The 21,410-nt window shown below is 37.5% G+C and overlaps 1 protein-coding gene across 2 annotated transcripts; it reads left to right on the top strand.

Moving 5' to 3' along the window:
- The first annotated feature begins 1,668 nt into the window (after window positions 1–1,668).
- On the top strand, window positions 1,669–20,099 carry LOC143270760 (melanoma antigen preferentially expressed in tumors-like). Of its 2 annotated transcripts, XM_076561812.1 has the most exons (5): window positions 1,669–1,791; window positions 9,620–9,718; window positions 17,274–17,573; window positions 18,038–18,619; window positions 19,500–20,099. In XM_076561812.1, exons 3-5 carry the CDS (start codon window positions 17,284–17,286, stop codon window positions 20,011–20,013), a joined length of 1,386 nt encoding a protein of 461 aa, XP_076417927.1. In that variant the 5' UTR covers window positions 1,669–1,791; window positions 9,620–9,718; window positions 17,274–17,283; the 3' UTR covers window positions 20,014–20,099. The 2 variants fall into 2 exon arrangements, with proteins under 2 accessions (XP_076417927.1, XP_076417928.1); XM_076561813.1 differs by lacking the exons at window positions 1,669–1,791; window positions 9,620–9,718 and adding an exon at window positions 15,972–16,045.
- The last annotated feature ends 1,311 nt before the right edge of the window (window positions 20,100–21,410 follow it).

Consider the following 21,410-nt stretch of genomic DNA (forward strand, 5'->3'; position numbering starts at 1 on the left):
AAATAAATAAATAAATAAATAAATAAATAAATAAATAAATAAATAAATAAATAAATAAATAGATAAATAAATAAATAAATAAAAGAAAAGAAATTTAAGAAGAAAAATAAAATGACTGTGTCACCAGCCAGAAAAAAGCAATTGATAAAAATAAGAACCATTTGTCAAGATTTTAAAATGAAAAGTAACTTTTATTTTCTGTGTTTTAAAATTTTTTTAGATGTATGTTACAAATATAAGTGTTTTGTCTGGTGATCATGGAGGTCAGAAGAAGGCATTAGAGTCCCTGCAACTGGAGTTATGTATGATTGTGAGACACGATATGATAGCTCCAAAATGAACCGGGGCTCCTTCCAAGAGCAGGAAGTGGTTTTAACCAGTAAGCCATCTCTCCAGCCCATTTTCTATTTTTATTTGTTCGTTTATTATTTATTTATGAGTTTTCAAGACAGGGTTTCTTTAGACCAGCCTGGCCTCAAACTCACTGAGATCCACCTGCCTCTTCCTCCTGATTGTTGGGATCAAAGGGGGCAACCACCACAGCCCAGCCTGTTTGGTGTTTTTCCTTTTTTTTTTTTTTTTTTTTTTCCGGAGCTAAAGACCGAACCCAGGTCTTAGGCAAGCACTCTACCACTGAGCTAAATCCCCAACCCGTTTTGTGTTTTTAAAACTGGGCTTTGCTATTTTGTTCAGGCTTGTCTCCCGCAGTCTTCTGCTTCTGCCTCCCAAATGCCACAACTATAGCCATGTTTCAGGGATATTTTTACTATAGCCATGTCTCAGGGATGTTTTTACTATAGCCATGTCTCAGGGATATTTTTACTATAGCCATGTCTCAGGGATATTTTTACTATAGCCATGTCTCAGGGATGTTTTTACTATAGCCATGTCTCAGGGATATTTTTACTATAGCCATGTATCAGGGATATTTTTACTATAGCCATGTCTCAGGGATATTTTTACTACAGCCATGTATCAGGGATATTTTTACTATAGCCATGTCTCAGGGATGGTCCCACTACCACATACATCAGAGAACTAGGGACATTAATACACGAGAGTGTTTTCTAACAAATGCATTTTTGATGTATGGGGTTGTGCATGTATGGTTTTTGCACCATGTGCCTGCAGTGCCCACAAAATCCAGAAGAGGGCATCTGTTCTTGATGGACACCTAAAGAGAGTGGTGGATTCCAGGGAACTCAGGTACCTAATGTAGAAAGCCGATCTGTGCATCCTTCGGACCTGGGGCCTTTGGGCGAACAGCCGGGCTCTGGACCCCTGAAACATCTCTCCAGCAAGGGCCTGGTTTTTAAGAGAAAAGCTTCTGTTCTTTTGTCCACTCTATCTGACTTTTGGTCCCTGAGCTTGAGACCTGGCTTGGGAGAATCCTCCAGTCAGGCAGTGCTGCGGTCACACTCACATAGTCCACATAGAACTTTGAACCAAAAACGACGCAGGCAAGTGCATAGACACCTATGACTTGAGGCCCTCAGCCTCGTGAACGGAAGTGCGCAGAGGGAGGTGAAGTCACCTGACCCCAGCTAAGCCAATCACAGTCCAGCTGACCCAGCTAAGCCAATCACAGTCCAGCTGACCCAGCTAAGCCAATCGGAGTCCAGCTGACCCAGCTAAGCCAATCGGAGTCCTCCAGTTGCGGCACTAAATTTGGAAAGGAGCTGTTGGGGACCTCACATGACTTTTCGAAGATCGCGCTCTGGTCTGGAGGTCACAGCTGCCGCGCCTGAGGGGGTGAAAAAGTCGGAAGATTCATCCCACTCTCCCGCTCAGGTAAATAAATGGCAGAAGTTTCTTTTTTAAAATTGAACCTGTTATGGGATTAACCGCCAGTTTCCCTGGATATCTTCACAGTGTGGCATTGTTCGCTCGAGGCTTCGGTTCCATTACTTTGGCTGGAGGAATCTGCCTTGCTCGCTCATTGCATTGTTTCCTAGGTGTGAGTGGCTTTTATTCTGTGACCCATTGCCTTATATTCTCAATTTAAAATCCTTTGCACAACCTTTAAGCTCTTATTTAATTATTTGTGTTTCTGAGCTGGGTGTGGTAGCATATCAGAGCCTGAAGCCAGCAGATTTCAAGTTCTTCCTCAGCGGGGTTACATGGTGCGGTCTTGTCTCAGAAAAAAGAAAAGAAAAGAAAAATCATAACAAAAACTACAACAAAACAATCCTAAAAAAAAAAATGCAGCCAACAATAAAAAAAAAAACATTCTTTGCATCCACCTGAGTACCAGGTTTATCCTTGTTTAAAAAAATACATTATTTTTTTCTCCCTTTGCATCAGCCTGGGTACGTGGTGAACCTTGTCTAAATAAAACAAAACAAATTTTTTCCTTCCTTTGCATCTTAGTCTTACTAGTTTTCATAAGTCAGCTTTTAAAATGGTAGGAAAATGAGCTGTGAAGATACTTATTTCCCTTTCAGTTTATTTAATATGTATTTTTAAATGGATTTTAATTTGAAATACAAATACATACTGGAGACCAGTGTGATTTCATTTTCAAGGCATTTAGAACTTTTTTCAGTTACCTGCTGAGTCTTGTCAGAAACCTCATGATTTTCCTGTCTTTGCATTCTGAAAGTGAGAGTTATAGGTGTTTGCCTCCATGCCTGACCTTTATCTTTAAAACATTTAGAAAATAATTTTACAATTCTAAAATGTGTTCTCCAAGATATCTCTACTGAGAGATTTCTTATAAAGCCATAAAAATGTCAAAACTAAGAGATTAACATTGAAATAAGTTATTACAGATTTTATTTCCATTTTTCAGTGTTATCCTTTACTTTTTATTATAAATTTTTTATTGAGAATTTCCTACATGTATACAGTAAAATATGATCATATCCACCCCCATTTCCCCTTTCCAACTCCTCCTACATACCCTCCCCTACATGATCCCCTCTCAGCTTCACCTTGGTGTCTTTTTGTTTATGATAACCCACTGAGTCCAAATATTGCCACATATATGTTATTTCAGAAGTATTCCATTTGTTTTCCAGGATCCTATTCAGGATACCTCATTGAATGTGGTTGTCATATTTCTCCATAGTCCCATCCAGGGGTATAAGTCTGAAATGTTTGAAGAGTACTGGTCAGGAATTGTTTTTATTCAAGTTTTGTGGGTTTATCTGTAGTCACAGTTTTCCTGTCCTGCAGCCATTCTCAAATAATCACAGAGACTTAATATTAATTACAAATGTTCTGCCAATAGCTAAGGCTTATTACTAACTAGCTCTTACATTTTAAGTTAACCCATATTCCTTATTTATGCTCTGCAACATGATGGTACCTTTATTAGCATGGCATGTTCACCTCCTGCTCCCTCTGTGTCTGGATGCCAACTCTAGACTCCATCCTTCTTCCTCTCAGCATTATCAGTTTGGCTCTCTCGGGTACCATTATCCTGTTCAGCTATTGGCCACCTTTATTAACCAATGAGAGTAATATATATTCACAGTGTACAGAAGGATTAATCACAAGCATTTCCCCCCTTTTTGTCTAATTAAAAAGGAAGGTTTTTAACTTTAACATAGTAAAATTGTATTCAACAAAAACAGTTATTAAGAATTTTGCTTATCTAGTCCATTTATTTGTATTTGACAAAAATAGATTATCTCTTATCCATCTTATCTTGGTGAGTCTAAAGTTTTATACCTCATTTGCTTTCTATCATAACTAAGGAAAACTGTAAGCTTAACCATATAGTCTTCTACTCCATCAGAATCCCAGAAGGATGAAATGTTACCTAATGACAGGGACATCAGGATACCTGGACAGTCACCTAAAGTTCCTCTATAATGTTGGGGCATCTAACTCGGACCTACAGTCCTAGCATATCTGATAGACTTTCCTGTGAAGCAGGGAATTTTGAAGGACTGCCCTTCCTTGTCTTGGCAAAGTCTGACTGTCATTTTCTTTTGCATCCTGTTGGTCCAGTATGGACAGTGACTGTTAGCAATTGAGGCAAGGTGAGTTTCTTTGGCCAAATGGCTAGTTTTGCCATAGGAAAGCAAAGGTTCTTTGATTCCTATCATCTTCCTTTGAAGTAAATTGGTGCTACCAGGAGCAGACATGTCTCACTGTCATTAAAAAAAAGCCTTAGGTTATTAAACATATTAAATGCCATATTCTGTAGGTCTTTGAAGTGTTTGAAGACCATCTGTCTATCTAAGTATGGCTGTGTATGGCTTTGAAAACATACCTAACAAGACTATAAGTTTAACTATCACAGACGACTATTAATCTGTATTTCTTAATTATATATTACATTTTTAATGAGCTGCGTAAACATGATATCTTAAACAAGAGTAGAAATATACATACAGTATAACAAAATTAACTTTAAATTTGTATCAATAAACCATAGTCCATACCAATGTAAAATATTTAAGATTAATACTTGCTTTTTGAATTAAAATAGATTCAATAATCTATCCTTTTATCCTATCATTTCTATACTCTCCCCCTTTTTTTAGAATGAGATCCCTGAATATAATCTTTTTTTTTCATCTTTTTTTCCTGAACATTACCAGTAACAACTTGAACCAAGCCCCCTTAAATGATAATCAATATCCATAACCCATCTTTTGGGAATGTGGGTGTAGTTCTCTAGACTGCTTCTTGTTGTTTGTGGGTGCTGCTATGTTTGGGGGAACCTGAGAAAATTTAGGATTATGATCAAGTCCTGACTGTGGTATTCTGTGAGGCTGTATCATCTCAGCCAGCATCCTTGAAGCTGTTTTGTATGCAGACTTCTGAGGAGAATGTAACAGAGGCATTTTGAAATACTGAATCACCTGGGACATCTGTTTTGTGGTTTTGTCATCTTACTCTGAAAATATAATTTTTTTGGTTTTTCAAGACAGAGTTTCTCTGTGAAAATATAAAAATTTTTAATGGTGACATACATACCTGCATTAATACAAATATAGAGTGTGCATTGTACATAAGTCAGCCAAAGATGATTTTTTGTTTTATTTTTAGCAGGTAAAATATACATCACGTCTTGTAGTTTTTCTAGGTTTATTTCTTTATATTTGTAGTCAAGTTTTTCAGGAGGTCTTCCACAATCAAACCTGATTTTCCTTAAACCAGAATGAGTCCATAGCCTCTCATTTCCTGTGGAAATATAAGCATAACCTTTCCCCCAATGTTAACATACCTTTTGACTTAAATTTTGAAGTCAAGATATTTTTAAAATATCTAGCATGGTTGAATCTAGCAGGTTTTGTAATCCAGTGTCTCTTAGCAGCTAGAAAATTCAAAGATAACACAATAGAATAAAGGATCCAGACTCGGTGTATTTCCCATCTTTATGTGGCTTATATTTTTTATTGCTACATTTTTTTCTATACCACTTTCCTTTTCTCTCACAAAGTTATGCATATTTTTAAACACACTGCAACCTCTTTAGAGGTGTTTTTATTTGTTTGTTTTTTCTGTTTGCATCTGTCTTTACTGCATATCTGTAACCTTTTCTGTCTGCATGATCAGACAGCATCCTGGCAGAACTTGCACTGATAGCTTAAGCCCACAGGTAATGGCTAGCAGAAGCCTCTCTGTACTGTGGCCTGTGTGAGAGACTGTAGGAACCCACCACCCCGCTTAGTTCACTGCAGTTGGCGGCTCAGTCTGGCAGGCCACTGTAGGGAGATGTGTCTCTGCACTTGAGCTGGCATGAGACTGTGAGACTGGGAAGCTGTATTTATCTCTATTTCTGTGTATTTGGAACCTTTTTAAAAGCGTTCTGGGGCTTTATGTGGATGTATTCCACCCTTCTTCCTCCCAGCATTCTCAGTTTGGCTTTCTCAACTAACCCCATCCTGTTCAGTTACTGGCCAGTCAGCTTCTTTATTAACCAATGAGAGTAATCCATATTCACAGTGTAAAAAGAAGGATTATTCCACAGCACATCCCTTAAAAAACAGATTATCATACAAAATGTGAATGATGACATTTTTAGTATGTATATCATGGTCCTTTGCTCCTGTTCCCTCTCAGTGCCCTCTCTTGTCCCTTGAGCCTCTTAAGATAGTTATCCTTCCTTCACTCCAACAGACCCTTTCTACTGTCATTGCATATCATTGTGTATATATGAATATATATTTACATATTAAATCTAGGTTCTTCCTGTGAGAGCAAGTATGTAATATATCTTCCTGAGACTGGATGATGTTGAGTAAACTGATGATTTTCGGTGCCATGTATTTACCGACAGATGGCATCATTTTGTTTCACTTTATCACTGGGTAATAGCTTAATTTCATATGTACACCTTATTTCTTGGATCCATTCATCTGTTGATGGAATTATAGGCTGATTCCATTCCAAGGTTATTGTGAAAAGTAACATAAGAAACCTGAATGTTCAGGTATCTCTATGGTGTGTTGATTTAGATTGCTTTGTGTAGTATGTGTGAAAAGTAAGAGAGTTGTAGTTTTCATATTTTCAGAATCTTCCATAAAGATTTTCATATTTTCTCCAGTGTTTAATAAGCATTCATTTCCCTTACATCCTCACCAGCATTTGTTTCATTTAGCATATCAAAGTATTTTAATTATTTATTTCTTATTGCTAATGAAGTTAAACATTTATATTTATTAGCCATTTGCATTTCTACATTTGAGATCTGTTCAGTTGATTAGTCATTTATTAGTGTGTTGGCTTCTGTATTTGGTATTTAATGCTTTAAGTTCTTTAAAGATTCTAAATATTAATTTTCACAAATGTGTAGCTAGAAAATATTACCATTCTGTCTATTGCCACTCTATTGTTTCTACTGTTCTGCAGAAGCTTTTTAATTTCATGCAATTTAATTTGTCAGTATTTGCTATTGTTTCCTGAATGTGTTTTAAAGAGGCTTTTCTGTGCCTGTATCTTGAAGTGTGTTTCTCATATCTTCTTATAGAAGTTTCAGTATGTCACATCTTACATTAGGAACAATGATCCACTTTGAATTGATTTTTGTAAAGAGAGACAGGGATGCAGTTAAATCTCTCTACATTTAGATGGCTGCTTCTACTAAACTAGCAAAAATTACAAAAGGTTCTTAAAAAATTTTTCTTTTCTCAAGTGGATGTTTTGGGCATTTTTTCCTCCAATATCAGGTGATTGTAGATATATAAAATCTTATTTCAGGGTTGTCTATTTCATTCTAGTGACTTACACATCTCTTTTTGTTGCAATAACATGCTATTTTTGTTGCTATTGCTCTATGATATAATTTGAAAGCAACTAATATTTACTTGCTAATTCCTCTATATAGGAGGTCTTTTCCTCTTCTACTGTCTTCTTCAATTTTTTTCTTCAGTGTTATTAAGTCAGATTCTTCCAGTCTTTCACTTGCTCATTTAGGTCTATTCCTTGGTATTTAATTTTTGAAGGTATTGTGCATGGAATAGTTTTTCTCATTTATTTGTCAATGTCATGATTATTGGCACATGGAAAAGCCACCAATGTTTGCACTTATTTTGTAATACTGATTTTTTTTGCTGCTTTTATCAAATCTACGTATTTTCTATTAGAGTGTTTGGAGTCTTTTAATTACAGGATTATAGCAAATGTTCTTAGGAATAATTAGACAGTTTCCTTTCATGTATTTTTTTATCATTTACCATTTTCTCTTGCCCTACTACAGTGGGCTAAGACTTCATTCAGTATATTAAATAAGATTGGAGAGGGGGGTCCATGTTTACTTGTTCCTGACTTGAGAAAAAATGCTTTCAAGTTTTCCAAGTTTAATGTGACTTTGAATATAGATTTATTATGTAGAGATATTTTATGGTGAGATATGTTCCTTCTAGCCTTTGATTCTTCAGGGCTTTTGTGATAAAGGCCTGTTTTGCACTTGTAAGATCATCATGTTATCTCTGACTCCAAACCTATTTACATGTGAAAAATCCTTGCATACCTAATATAAACCAAATTGATCATGATGTTAAAATATATTATTAAATTCACATTATAAAGACTTTATTGGAATAAAGTAATCTATTAATAATGTATATCACAAAATCCTCATTTTCAAAAACTTTAGTCAGAACTAGGTTATAGATCATGGTATATTGTCCACATAGGAGAAGTTTAGCATTTCCTTTATGTTTTATCAAGTAGTTGGGGAGCATTTTTGAGGTCTGATAAAATGTTTATTTCATCCATGTATTTCTAGGATTTTCTTTGTTGGGAGTTACCTTAATCTTATTTTTTATATCTTTGTTTTATAAATCTTTATTCATTGACTTTAGGGGAAAACTGCTGGATATAATAATCTCACTTGACATTTATTTACTGTGATGCTTAGAACCCATCATTTGCTATTTTTGTGGCTTTTCAGGTTTTTGACAAGAAGTCTGGTGTTATTCTGACTGGTTGTCACTTGTAAGTGACATGGATGTTTCTTTGCAGCTTTTGATGTTATGTCTTCATTCTTTAGTCTTAGCATACTGTCCATGTTCTATAGCAGTACATTTTACTTCTGATACATCTTAGAGGTGTTATATCTGTTTGGAGTCTAAATGCCTCTTGTGCTTAAAATTTATTTATTTTTCTGTAGACTCAGGAAATAGTCTGCTTTAATTTCTATGACTGTTTTCTATGTCTTAAGTTTGATCTCCTCTCATTTTTCTACTGGTAGATGTATTTTATCTTGTGGTCATACTCCAGAATTTGTGCTTAAGATTGCTTATTTTTTCTTTACTCATGTGTAATATAATATTTTCTTCAACTTTACTTAAAGCCTTATTGTTTTTAATTCTGATTAATGTAGCTTATTGATACTTCCTACAGATTTTTATTGATGTAATTGAGTTTTTAATTTTCAGAATTTCTGTTTGTTTTCTTTCAAACTCCTTATGACTTTCTCATCTATGTTGCTGGCCTATACATACACATTCTGAGTTGATTTCATCACTTCATTCATATGTGTGAAAGCCCTTGAACCTGTTTTCTAGTATACTTTCAAACTGTTTGTCCAGCATTTTAAACACTTCTTCAATTTTTTGGATATGGCATTTGAGGAGATAGTTTCATCTGCTTTGCTTTTTCATATTTATATTTTTTTGTTGTGATCTCTATATCGCATTGGATGAGTATGTCTTCAAGTTTACCTTTCTCATTGGGTATAGTCCTTCTGTGGAGGGCTCAAGTCCCAAAAAGAAAGAAGAAAAGGAACCACTGTAATAGGTAAACTATATATAGAAGTACACTCAGAAAGTATTAAAGTTATCTACCATGCCCCACCAACTATGAATCAGATACTCACAGAAATAATGTACAGTAATATATTAAATTAAAACTCAGTTTGGGTAAAAGTGGGACTAATTGTACTCGATGGCTGTGAGAAAGAGCACATATAGTTGGGAGGAGTTTAAAGGTGGAAATGGATCTAGGAGGATATATGGGCAGGACTGGGGTTGAATACTAATAGAATACATTGCATGCATGTATGAAAATTTCAATAATTAATTAAAATGTTCTATTGTAAAAGTAGAAATAATAATAAATAATAAAGTAAATGAAGAGAACAGACAGGAGAAGGAAATAGAGCACTGAGATTTGTGCTGGAATTTTGGTCTTAGTGCATTCATTTCTCCCTCAACAGTAGACCATCCGTGAGAGGGAGGAGGCTGCTGCACCCTGAGGCCTTTGTGGACCAGCAAGTCGGAATTCTCCATTTCACCAGCATTGAACCACACAGAAGGTAAGTGGCTGCAGATGTAGAACTGGTCCCCAACCTCAATCATGGGATCACCAATGTCCTCAGTCATCACCAGGTGGTGGTGACTGCTCATGAACACACAAGTGATAGGACCTCAGAGCAGCGGGCCCTTCATTACCAGAGGATCTACTGCCTACATTTTATAGTGTGTCCTTGCCTGTCATTCACCCAGCCCATCACTGCCTTCGACAGGTGTCTCCCACAAAGCTGGTCTGGCAGACTCTCTCTAGTCCTTCTCATTTTGCAGTTGCTCCTTGTTTTCTTATTTCCAAGAGTATTTTTGTCTCAAGGAGTTAGCCTCTCTCCAGAGTGCACCTGGCTGGATATCCCTCAGACACTGAAGAGGGAAAGAATATGTTTTCCTTTTATGTGGACTAGTGCAACAGCAGAGTCACAGACCCAAATTTCCCAGATTGAATTAATGTTTGTGAGAATCTTGGGCTGACCTTTCAGGTAGGGGTGTCCATCTTTTTTTGTCATAGACATGTTACATTTATAGAGCCACATTTTAAGTGGCTTTTCCTCATTCCTCATACCTCCACCATGGAACTGATGCTGGAACATTTGGAGCTTGCTACTCGTGGATGGATAGCCTTTCTGTCTCTCAGCACTTTTAAGCTGTTCTAGCCTTTCCTTTGTGATTCCTGATGTTTTAATCTTTTTCCCTTTCAGTAGTCTATCTCTTCTTACCCTGGCTTCTCTTTTGCTTGTTTGTAAGGATTTGGATTTTTTGAGATAGGGTGTCGTGTAGCCCAAGGTGCATTTTTAACTGACTATATAGTTGAGAATACCTTGAACTACTAGTCCAGCTACTTCCACCTCCTGAGTCCTGGGATTGCAGGTATATGTGACTACACCTAGTTCTCTGACTCTTTCTGCTACTCTTACCATGTAGTCATTTTACCTAAGAATTTTATGTTTTCTTATGGCTGTATTGGAATTGTACATTTCTGAAAAAACACTTGTTCTAATGGCATCCATATTCCCCTTTGCTCATTTTAGTACGGGAGATGTGTTCACCATAGTGTTTCAGCAACAGCTTAATATATGATACCTGGCACCAGACATGAAATCTTCACAGCATGCAAGGATAACTGTGGGTTTTTTCCACTCTTTAGGTGCCCACTTCCCAGCTCCCAAATAAATAAACAAACAGAGACTTATTCTTACTTATGAATGCCTAGCCTTAGCTTTGCTTGTTTCTAGCCAGCTTTTCTTAAATTATCTCGTTTACCTTTTGTAAGTAAATTTGTTTCAACTCTGTGGTTTGGGTCCCAGGTTTTGGCACCAAAACATGAGTTTTGCAACTCTGGGGAAATGTAACCTGACTACTTGGGGAGTCAGGCAACATCTTGAGCTGCTTAGGACAGCTCTGATGGCTGGAACTGCAAAGAGACAGCTCAGCCCTAGAAGGAAATTTTTCTGACTGCCGGGGAGAGTCAGGCCTGGAACTGCTTTAGCAGGGAAGGCTATCCTGACTGTTCAGGAAAGTCAGTCCTGGAGCTGCTAGGACAGCTCTGCAGGGAAGGGTGTCCTGAACATTCTGGAGAGTCAGGCTACACCTGGTGTAATGGGTGATGGTCTCCCTACAGAATATAGCAATCCTGCTCCTCTCCTGGAGAGCTGCTACAGCTGAGCTTTGCTCAGCCCTGCTTAAGGGGGCTTCCTAGCAGAACTCTGTTTCTCTCAACTAATAAGATGTTGCTTCTTTTGCTTCACTCTACAAAAGAGGAAACCCCTGCAGAAACATAGCAATCTCCTCTGGCTCTGGAAAAAAGTGTTACTTTTTCAGCTTTCTCTTGCTCTGTCAACTGAAGGACATCTCAGCAAGGATCTTCTGTTCAGGTCCTCCTTATTCTGTTCACTGAGGGATGTCTCAGCAAGGATCTTCTCCACGCCAGTGAACAAAGATCTTTACACCCAAAACTCTTTTGAGAAAGAGATTTATTTGGGAAAGGAGGAGTCCAGGATGGACTACCAGGGTGGGAAGAACAGCCCACAACTGACCAGGCAAGGCAGTTTATATAGGATGTCTTAGAGGTGGAGTCAACCAGGGATTGACTAGTTTTTTTCTGCCCAGGAATTGGCCAGTTTTGTGGGCTAGGGACAGAGATGGCCCTGATTTCAGAGCCAAACTCTGTTTCTTTCACTGGCTTTTCTTGACTTTTTGACACTGCTTCTAAGGCCAGGTCACATTTCTTTCACTGACTCTGATTCTAGGGACCAAGAGTGTTATTTTGGCACTAGATTCAGAGTCAGGGCATTTCCTTGGTTCTAGGTTTGGGGATAAAGTGTTCATTTCTCTGGCTCAGGTCCCAAACCCAGGCTGTGTTTTTGCTTCCCTGGTCCTGGGCCCCAGGGACAGGGTGCTACTGTCCTGCTCTGTGATTGGTTGGTTTCACAAGTCAGCTGGCCAGGGGCAGAGATGGCTCTGATCTGAGCCAAACTGTGTTTCTTTCACTGGCCTTAGCTGAGCCTTCCTTCCCTAGTTCTGGGCTACAGGGTCAGGAGGGGTTTCTTTACCAGCCCCTTTTCCCTACATCGTTTGCCTCTGGGGTTTTATCTTTCTATTTCTGTATACCTTTCTTTACTTCTTACTCTGCTGCTTGCTGTGTAGCTGGGTAGCTGGTCGCTGCTGTCTTCTCTTCTTCTCCTTTTCTCTCTCCTGCCTCGTCTCTCCTATGTATTCTCTCTGCATGCCAGGCCAGCCTATCCTTTCTCCTGCCTTGCTATTGGCCGTTCAGATCTTTATTAGACCAGTCGGGTGTTTTAGGCAGGCAAAGTAACACAGCTTTACAGAGTTAAACAAATGCAGCATAAAAGAATGCAGCACATCTTTGCATTATTAAAGCAAATGTTCCACAGCATAAACATATGTAACACATCTTAAACCAATATTCCACAACAGATGCTGCTGTAGAAAGTCCAACTGTGTTTATATTTTGGTGTGTGAAATATTACTATTATTCAGGTAATCCAATATAAATCTGTATATTTGGAAAGGTACCACTCCTTGCTACCCTGTTCTCATTTCGCATTTCTTTCTCATCCTTCCCTGAAGGAATAATATCATTCACTTTTTGCTCTAGTATCACTTACATTTATTTTACACAAAGGAAAGGTAACATATTTTCTTACATTGCCTTCTTACATGAGAGCATATTGTGCACATTTCTGTTTTTTATTTAAGAGCATTTCTTTCTTTACTGAAAATAGATTTTTTTCATATAATATATTCTGATTATAGTTTCACTTTCCCCAGCTCCTTCTACCTCCTCATTCACCCAAATCTGTAACTTTTCTTTCTCTCTCTCATTAGAAAACAAACAAATAAGACTAACAAAATAATATAAAGTAAGCTAGAATAAAACCAAACCAGAATAGGACAATATAGGCAGACAAACAGAAAAAAGAAAAGCACACATTCACACATGGAGAAAATCCATAAAAACAAAATCTGAAGTGTACTCAGAATTTGTTTGAGCCAGCAGCTCCCAAATAATGACATGGAGAGTTCCTATTAATTATGAGAGCTTGGCCTTAGCTTAAACTTGTTCCCAACTAGCTCTCAAAACTTAAATTAACCCATTTATATTAATCTGCATTCTGCCACATGAACCGTCACCTCTCCTCCACACTGTTTGTCTGACTTCCCTGTCTCGCTGGCAAATTCTGACTCGTCTTCCCAGAGTTCCTATCTCTGCCAGGAAGTCCTGCCTATCCTCTCCTGCCTAGCTATTGGCCATTCAGTTCATTTTTAAACCAAACAGAAGGTGCCTTGGAAAATACACATCTTCACAGTGTACAAAAAGATTATCCCACAACACTGAAACCATATTATATAAGCAAAAGACCTGTAAGGTTTTTTTAAATACCCAGAGGATGCATTATTTGACTAAAAAACAAAACAAAACTCCAAAAATACCATTGAGTTCATTTTGTGTTAACCATCTACTGCTAGGCATAGAGTCTACTCTTAAATCTGATTTGTATATTCAATGAGACTCTTGGAGAAAACTAATTTTTTCTTTTTGAGAAATTTAGAAATAGCTTCTGAGTTAGGAATGGGGCTTGTGTCCACTTCTGCAGACCCTGCACATATTGCCACAGTCTGTGGGTTCATAAGGGCATCATTCTGGTTGTGTCTAGGTCTTGTTTCCTTGGAGTCTTCCATCCCCAGTGACTCATAATCTTTCTGCCTCCTCTTTTGGAGAGTTCCCTGATGCCCTGAGGGAAGGGAGTTGGAGGAGATAACTCATTTGGGACTGAGTATTCCAAGCTAATAGCATCTCTTGAAATGCCTCCCTAATATTTCTTAAGGGATTTTCATTGTCCTTTTTTACACTTGCATCAGACACATTTGTATGGCTATTCCATACCATTTTAATCTACCTCTGTGTGAGGTTTTTAATTGTTTATATCTTGAAATTATACATAATGCTTCACTGAATATCCTTGGGTATGCATATATGTATATATATGCATATATATATATACATTTGTGTTTATAGAAGTAGATCTTTGTAAGATATTTAAAATTTTATTCCTTACCATTTCACTAATAATAGAACGCAAATCACTGTAATTTTGCCTACATGTTACCAGAGACTAAGCGATAACTTAATGTTTTTTTAATATACTGCATACATCTAATTGTCATTAAATTTGGGTATTTATTATTTGTTTTGTCTCTTCTCGACATTTTTGTGTGAACTGTTAGTTCATATCTTTTCTTCATTTTCATACCTTTTTGGTCCTTTGTTCCTCAGTTTTTGAGTTTTTTTTTAATAGGAAGCAGAGTTTCCTCTTGTCTGGGATGTTTTACTACTACATCATTTTAATCTGTAAGTTCTCTTTTGAAATGCTTGCATTTGATATTTTAAAATTCTTTGATTTTCATTTCGTTGGATCATATATTTCTGCCTTTCATTACCTCTAGTATTTGAGTGACATTTAGAAATCCCTTACCTACAGTAAGCTTAAAGAAAACCTCTCATGTTTTCTTCAAGAAGCTGTGTGATTCCACTTTTTGCTTAATTCTTTAACTCAATTTTTAGTTACTTTATACATGGCATGTTTTGTGGATCTACTTTAAGTTTTTTCTTTTAAATCTTTAAATCAATTTTTAGTTACTCTATACATGGCATATTTCATGGATCTACTTTAAATTTTTTCTTTTAAATCTTTAACTCAATTTTTAGTTACTCTATACATGGCATGTTTCATGGATCTACTTTAAGGGTTTTTTTTAAATCAAGTCTCACTCTGTACCTTGCATGTCTGTCTTTCCTTTAGTGGCTTCTCCACGTCACCTTTGGGTTTTTTATTTATTTTAATTATGATTTATGTGTATGGGTTTTTTGCCTGCCTATATATCTGTGTAGCAAGTTTGTACAGGGTCTTTAGTAACCAGAAGAGGGCATCAGATCCCCTGAAACTGAAGTGTGTTATGGATGATTTTCAGGACTGGGAATTGAATCCGTGCCCTCAGGAAGATCAGTCAGTACTCTTAACTGCTACCCCATCCTTTCAGCTCTTGGTTAAACACTGATGTCCATCAATGATGGATTCTATTTCTAAGGTTTCTAACCAATTTCATTGAGCTATTTGTCTATTCTTATAGCAATGATGAGACACTGTAATTACAGAAATTCTCTAGAAAGTTTTCGTTTTCTTGGTATGGTGTCATGAGTCCCTTCTCAAGTGTCTTCCTTCTCTCTTATTAGCTATTCTTGTGTATTCTTTCATATATGGACTATACCATCACACTGTCTAACTCAGTAAAATGTAGATATTTTTGAAATTGAATTAAATTTATACATCAACTAAGGGAGAACATTTTTTAAATGCTGAGTTTGTCAAGGAAAAGTCAAATTTAAATAGCATTGCTCCACAACCCTTATAATGGAATCTGGAGTCCTTATTCAATCATATCAGGCACATACACAACTGAATTTTGAACCAAAATACTGGAATATTTACAGATATCCCTAGGAAAGGAACAAGGTGATCTTGTAAAAGAGCACAAACAGCAACTTCTTGAATACATTTCACTAACGTTTGTAACAATGTGTGAAATCACCTGCTTTGGATGAGCCAGTCCCTTTATTTTAAGACTGTTTGAGTTTTTCATCACACAAAAGACGTTCTTGACAGATAGGGTGTACTTAAACTTTTTACACCATGAGCTACAACATAAGACAATCATTTTAAGAACATGGGACGTGTGTTCAGGAAAGCATGAAGGATGTGTCCCTGAGATTGAAATCCTGGAAGCCTCAAGAATAAGTACCACTTCTTTGTTGTTAAGTATGATAATTTTATCTTAGTCATCAAGTCATTTATCCAAGGACAATGCCATAATATGTGTGAGATGCTGTAGCAAAGTACCCTATTAGGTAGGTGGATGATCAACATTAATTTTGTTTTCTTATGGTTTTAATGTTTTTGCTTGGAAATTTTCTTTATTTGGCTTATTCATATTGTTTTACAAGATATCTAATGTAATCATGCTATTTTCTGTTTATCAGTGTTGTGTAGTTTTTTTTAGAGGGTTTGGTGTTGTTCCCGAAGTAGAAGAAAAACTTAGGAGCTTTCTGACTCTTTCATGTGTTACAAGATTCTTAATCCCAGAACGCAGAAGTCAGTATTCCATTATCAGATGACTATCTCTTAATTGAAGGGAACAGTTTTGAAGTCTTTGCCCTAAACTGTACTGCATTCTTTGATTTTATGTTTTCTTTTTCATTTTTAGGCTTACTTCATGACTAGTTTTTCCAAATATTCTTAAGGTCAACTTTAAGTTTTGTTAACCATCTTCTTTCATGTCTGCCTTGTGACATTTTGGTGTCTTCGTCTTCCACAAATACAGTGACAGGGGTGAGACAAAGCAAGGGCTGGAATGTCATTCTTTTTTTTAATCACAATGAACTTGGTGTTGTAATATTTTCTGTTGTACCACTGTTTTGTAGATTTATCTTTTTCTTCATCATATCTTATATACTATGGAGGGAAAATACTGGAGTCATGTAGCTAAGTGACCAAAATTGTTTTCTGTTCACTTAATAATGACTTCTTTGGGGGGGGGCAGATTTTTGGAGACAAGGTTTCTTTGTGTAGTTTTGGAGCCTAACCTGGAACTTGCTATGTAGAACATGTTGACCTTGAACTCACAGAGATCCACCTGCCCCTGCCTCACGAGTGCTGGGATTAAAGGCATGTGAAAGGCATGTGCCACAACTGCCCGCCCGGCTTACTACCCATTTCTATTTTTTTTTATCATATACATACTTTATACACAAGAGAGGGGGAATAGTAAGACACACACACACACACACACACACACACACACACACACACACACACACCCCTTGATACACTCACAAGTCACTTTCTAATCTGTGTCTATAGTAGATGTATCTAGTGTTGGCTATCTGGTTCATTTATTCTTTAAATTTCTACTTTGCTGGCGCTGGTTGCAAAGAAGAGACTGTATATGTTTTCCCAGAACTTCTAAATATTTTGCCTTCTGATTCAGGTTCACAAAGATGGATGCAAAGAACCCAAAGACACTGTTGGATCTCGCTATACAGAGTCTGCTGAGAAATGAGTCTATAGCAATCCAAGCTCTGGAGGATATGCCAAGAGTCTTTTTTGTTCCACTGTTCATTGCTGCCTTTGAGGGTGGCCATAAGAATATATTGAGTGAGATGGTGAAAGTGTGGCCCTATTACTGTCTCCATATTGGGTCATTAACTGTACAGGAGCCTCAACATGAACTCCTGAAAGCCATGATTGAGAATCTTCCAGTGTGTCCTTCAAAGAACTCTGCTTCTAGGTAAGACTGTATAATAGAAACATGGAAAGACAGAGGAGGTTATACCACAGCCTGCTACTCTCCCAGAAGGAGAAACAAGTAAATTCTGAAGGTTTATGTGTGAGGCTGTTGCCCACAAACTTGGTAACACATTAAAGACTGATTGTATTCAATGTTAATTATGAAATCTGTTACTGATTGTATTCAGTGTTCATTTTGAAATCTGTTACTGAGAGTTCTGTTGATGGGTTTACATAAGAGGTGTTACATTAGAGAAAGACAGGAGCTTTAAGACTGGAGGGGATCTAAGGTGTATAAAGGATAGGGGGGAGGCTGAATTTTCATGGGAAAGATTCGTTGATAATTAGGACAAGGAGTGTGAGCTATGGACAAAAGAATTGCTTCCTTGATGTCATTGTTGATTCTATTCAGTATCATTATCGTTCCCTATTTCTCAACTATTCTGTCTCCTCTTACCCCTACAGGAGACCGAAACTGAGGATCCTAGATTTAAGGCAAGACAACGACTGTAGGACCATATGCCATGATGTCAGCATCAAGGAACCTTTCTGTTTTCATTCTTGTGCTTATTCTGACAGCTCTATCCTGAAAATAGAAGGGCAGCATGGTTTTGTAAATACAGAGTCCATGGTTCAGTTCCCCAGGCCTGTCGAATTACTAGTGGATCTTTCCCTAGATGGCTCCTTAGTGGAAAAGGAATTTTTAGTTTTGCTTATAAGTAAAATGAGGGAGAGTTCAGGGTCTTTGCACATATGCTGTCGAGATTTGCAAGTTGATAAACTGTGTTACAGCAAATGCACCCTGAATTTTCTTGATCTCAGCTGTGTTGGTCAGTTGTCAATTGATATGGGTTCACTGAGTGACATCACCAATGTCCTGTCTCAGATGGACCACCTAGAGAGCCTCAGTCTGTCTAAAGTCACTTTTAGATCTCTGCGTGGGAAACTCTTTAAAAATTTCCTAGGTCACTTGCAACGTATGAACACCCTTAAAGAAGTCAGCTTCTCTTCATTCTGTCTCACAGGTCATCTGGACAGAGTGCTCAGGTGAGAGTTTGGGCCAGGGCCCTGGGTTTCCTTGAAGGCTTGTTGCGACAGGAAAGAAAACATTGTTGGATATTCCTAAACTCCTGAAAAGTTTTTATACTTTCCATTTTGTTGCTTCTGGGAATTTGAAACTGGAGACAGAATTACAAAAATTAAACATCCAGCAATGTACAGACAAGTATAGAAATAAAAGGTGAAAAACACTAGCCTTCTAGATATGAAGAAGAATAGGGATTGAGAAGGGGGAAGACTTTTTGCTGTAGCATTGATGCACCTCATCATAGATGCCCATACTTCACAGTGTCAGATCACTTTACTGATATGTATTGTCCAAGGCATAGGCCATGAAAATAGAGGTTGGTATGTAGGGACTGACCAAAGGGAGTTTTCAGTTGCCTGCTCTTTCTGATCCCTCCCCACTAAAAAGGTGAACTGAAATATACAATGGATAATGTTGTAAGTATCAAGTGCTTTCAGTTTTTTCTCTTAATATTTCTTAAAATCATTTGTTATAATGTGCTGTACACATTCTTAAGATTAAAAGAAATTGTATCTCAGTGTTGAAAACAAAACTTTCAGCCAAATGTGGTGGCACGGGATTTTAATCTCAGCACTCATGAGGCAAAGACAGGCCGATTCTGTGAGTTCAAGGCCAGTATAATCTCCATAGTGAGTTCCAGGACATCCAGGGCTACATAGTAAGAATCTGTCTAAAAAAATTCACAGAGTCACGAAACTATTAAGTGAACACATTAACACATTGACACATTAATACCCAATTATAATGCATGTGAAAAGTAGTTTATTCTAGATATAATGGTATAGTTTTCCTTATTCAATCTTCATTCTTCACAAGTTTTTTGTTGTTTTCTCCCTACAGAGTCCTGCCACCTGGTCTGAATTTCTTGTATCTGACATTCTGTGATCTTTCGCACAGAGACTTCAGATTTCTGGCCCAGAACCCTCAGGTCTCCCACCTAAAGCTGCTGAATCTTAGCAACAACCCAATGTATTGGGATGATTTTGAGCCTTTTCAAACTCTTCTGGTAAATCTCTCTGGTACTCTTCGGCATCTAGAGATGAATCATTGCCTTATAAGTGATACTGCAATCTCTGTCCTTATCCCTGCCCTGATTCGTTGTACTCAACTCCGTGTCCTGTGCTTTGCTTTTAACCCCATCACAATGCCTATGCTTGTGACTATCATGAATAATTTAACACCCTTGAAGAATCTAAAATATGTGATTTATCCCATCCCTCTACATTGCTATGAACTGTGGCCTTTTCAGGGCTGTATAGACCGAAGGAAGCTTGCTATTGTACAACTACGGTTGAAGGTGATGTTAGCACTTGCAGAGAGGCCTGACATGAACTGGATCACTTATGTAGAGTAAATTTCACAGTCCAACACAGTTTCAACCCGATATGTACTATTTAAGTACTAAATGTTATTTCCTGGACCCACACACACTATATATATATATATATATATATATATATATATATATATATATATATATATAATAGAAAATTACACTTAGGGAATACAGGTATGTAACTGATTCTTATTTAGAAAAGATGGAGGACCTCGAGAGTTCCTGTGTATCACTGGTCTACTATTGATATATTTCATTTTACTGACCACAGTGATGTGTATTGTGTATAGTACAGGATGATCAAGTCCTAGTTTGCTCTATCTCTGTCCACAGTGTTTGGTTCACTTGTTGGTACATCACACAAATCAGAACAATGACAGCCTTTCCTGCCTGTATTTGTGGAAGGGTTGGTGGTTCAGAAGACAATGTTTTCATCCCCTAAGTTACTTTAGGCTGGTTTTGGTTGCTTTTGGGAATCCATCAGGATTTAATAGTGGGGCCAGGAAGGAAAGACAACAGAGGCTCTGAGGTATCAATAAAACCTTCAAGAACATAAAGATCATTTCCTACTTCTTGATGTAGGTCTGCGCTAAAGTTTCTACTACTTCCCATGAAGTCCTCAGCTGGCTCTCCAGCCTTTGTCACATGAATTTTTAGGTGGGATTTAGGGTCCTTCCCATAATATTCCCCCTCCTTCCTTTAGTTCTCTTACTCTACTCCCAATTCTGTTAATCCTGTCATTTCCTTAGCTGTATAAATCATTCCCTATATATATTTTGATTCTTTTTCCATTAGCTGTTCCCCATTTGGTATGATACATACTAGCCATGGGTGAGTACTGAGTCCAACTTATTTTATTCTCCAGAACACAACATAATTATAAATTCAGTTTGCATATCCTAGACATACTTAGAAATGATGTGTATAAAGTCTATAGTTAATAATTTGCACAGGGCTAAGGAATGCCTCAGTCTTCCAGTTGCTTACCACACAAGCCTGCCTGTGCTCAGATCCGAACCTAGCATTAGTGTAAAAAGCTGAGCATCCAAGTGCACACTTGTCACCCCAGTGTGAAAAGGTGGAGGAAGAAAGAGCCTTGTGGCCATGTGGCCAGACATTCTAGCAAATTAGGGATTCGAGGTTCAGTGAGAGATCCTGCCTCAGAAAATATGTGTAGAAGAAAAAGCCAGATGATGACTTTTGCCATGCATGTGAGCATGTGCATGAGTGTGTGTGTGCGCGCACACACACACACACACAGAGAGAGAGAGAGAGAGAGAGAGAGAGAGAGAGAGAGAGAGAGAGAGAGAGAGAGAGAGGCTAGTGCACACACCTCCTCCCACACATGAACATGGACACATAAAAATATCTTACTGGTATTGTTAATTTCTTGAGACAGCATACTGCATTGCAGA

This window comes from Peromyscus maniculatus, chromosome X (genome assembly GCF_049852395.1).
Source record: "Peromyscus maniculatus bairdii isolate BWxNUB_F1_BW_parent chromosome X, HU_Pman_BW_mat_3.1, whole genome shotgun sequence".
Lineage (NCBI taxonomy): Eukaryota > Metazoa > Chordata > Mammalia > Rodentia > Cricetidae > Peromyscus > Peromyscus maniculatus.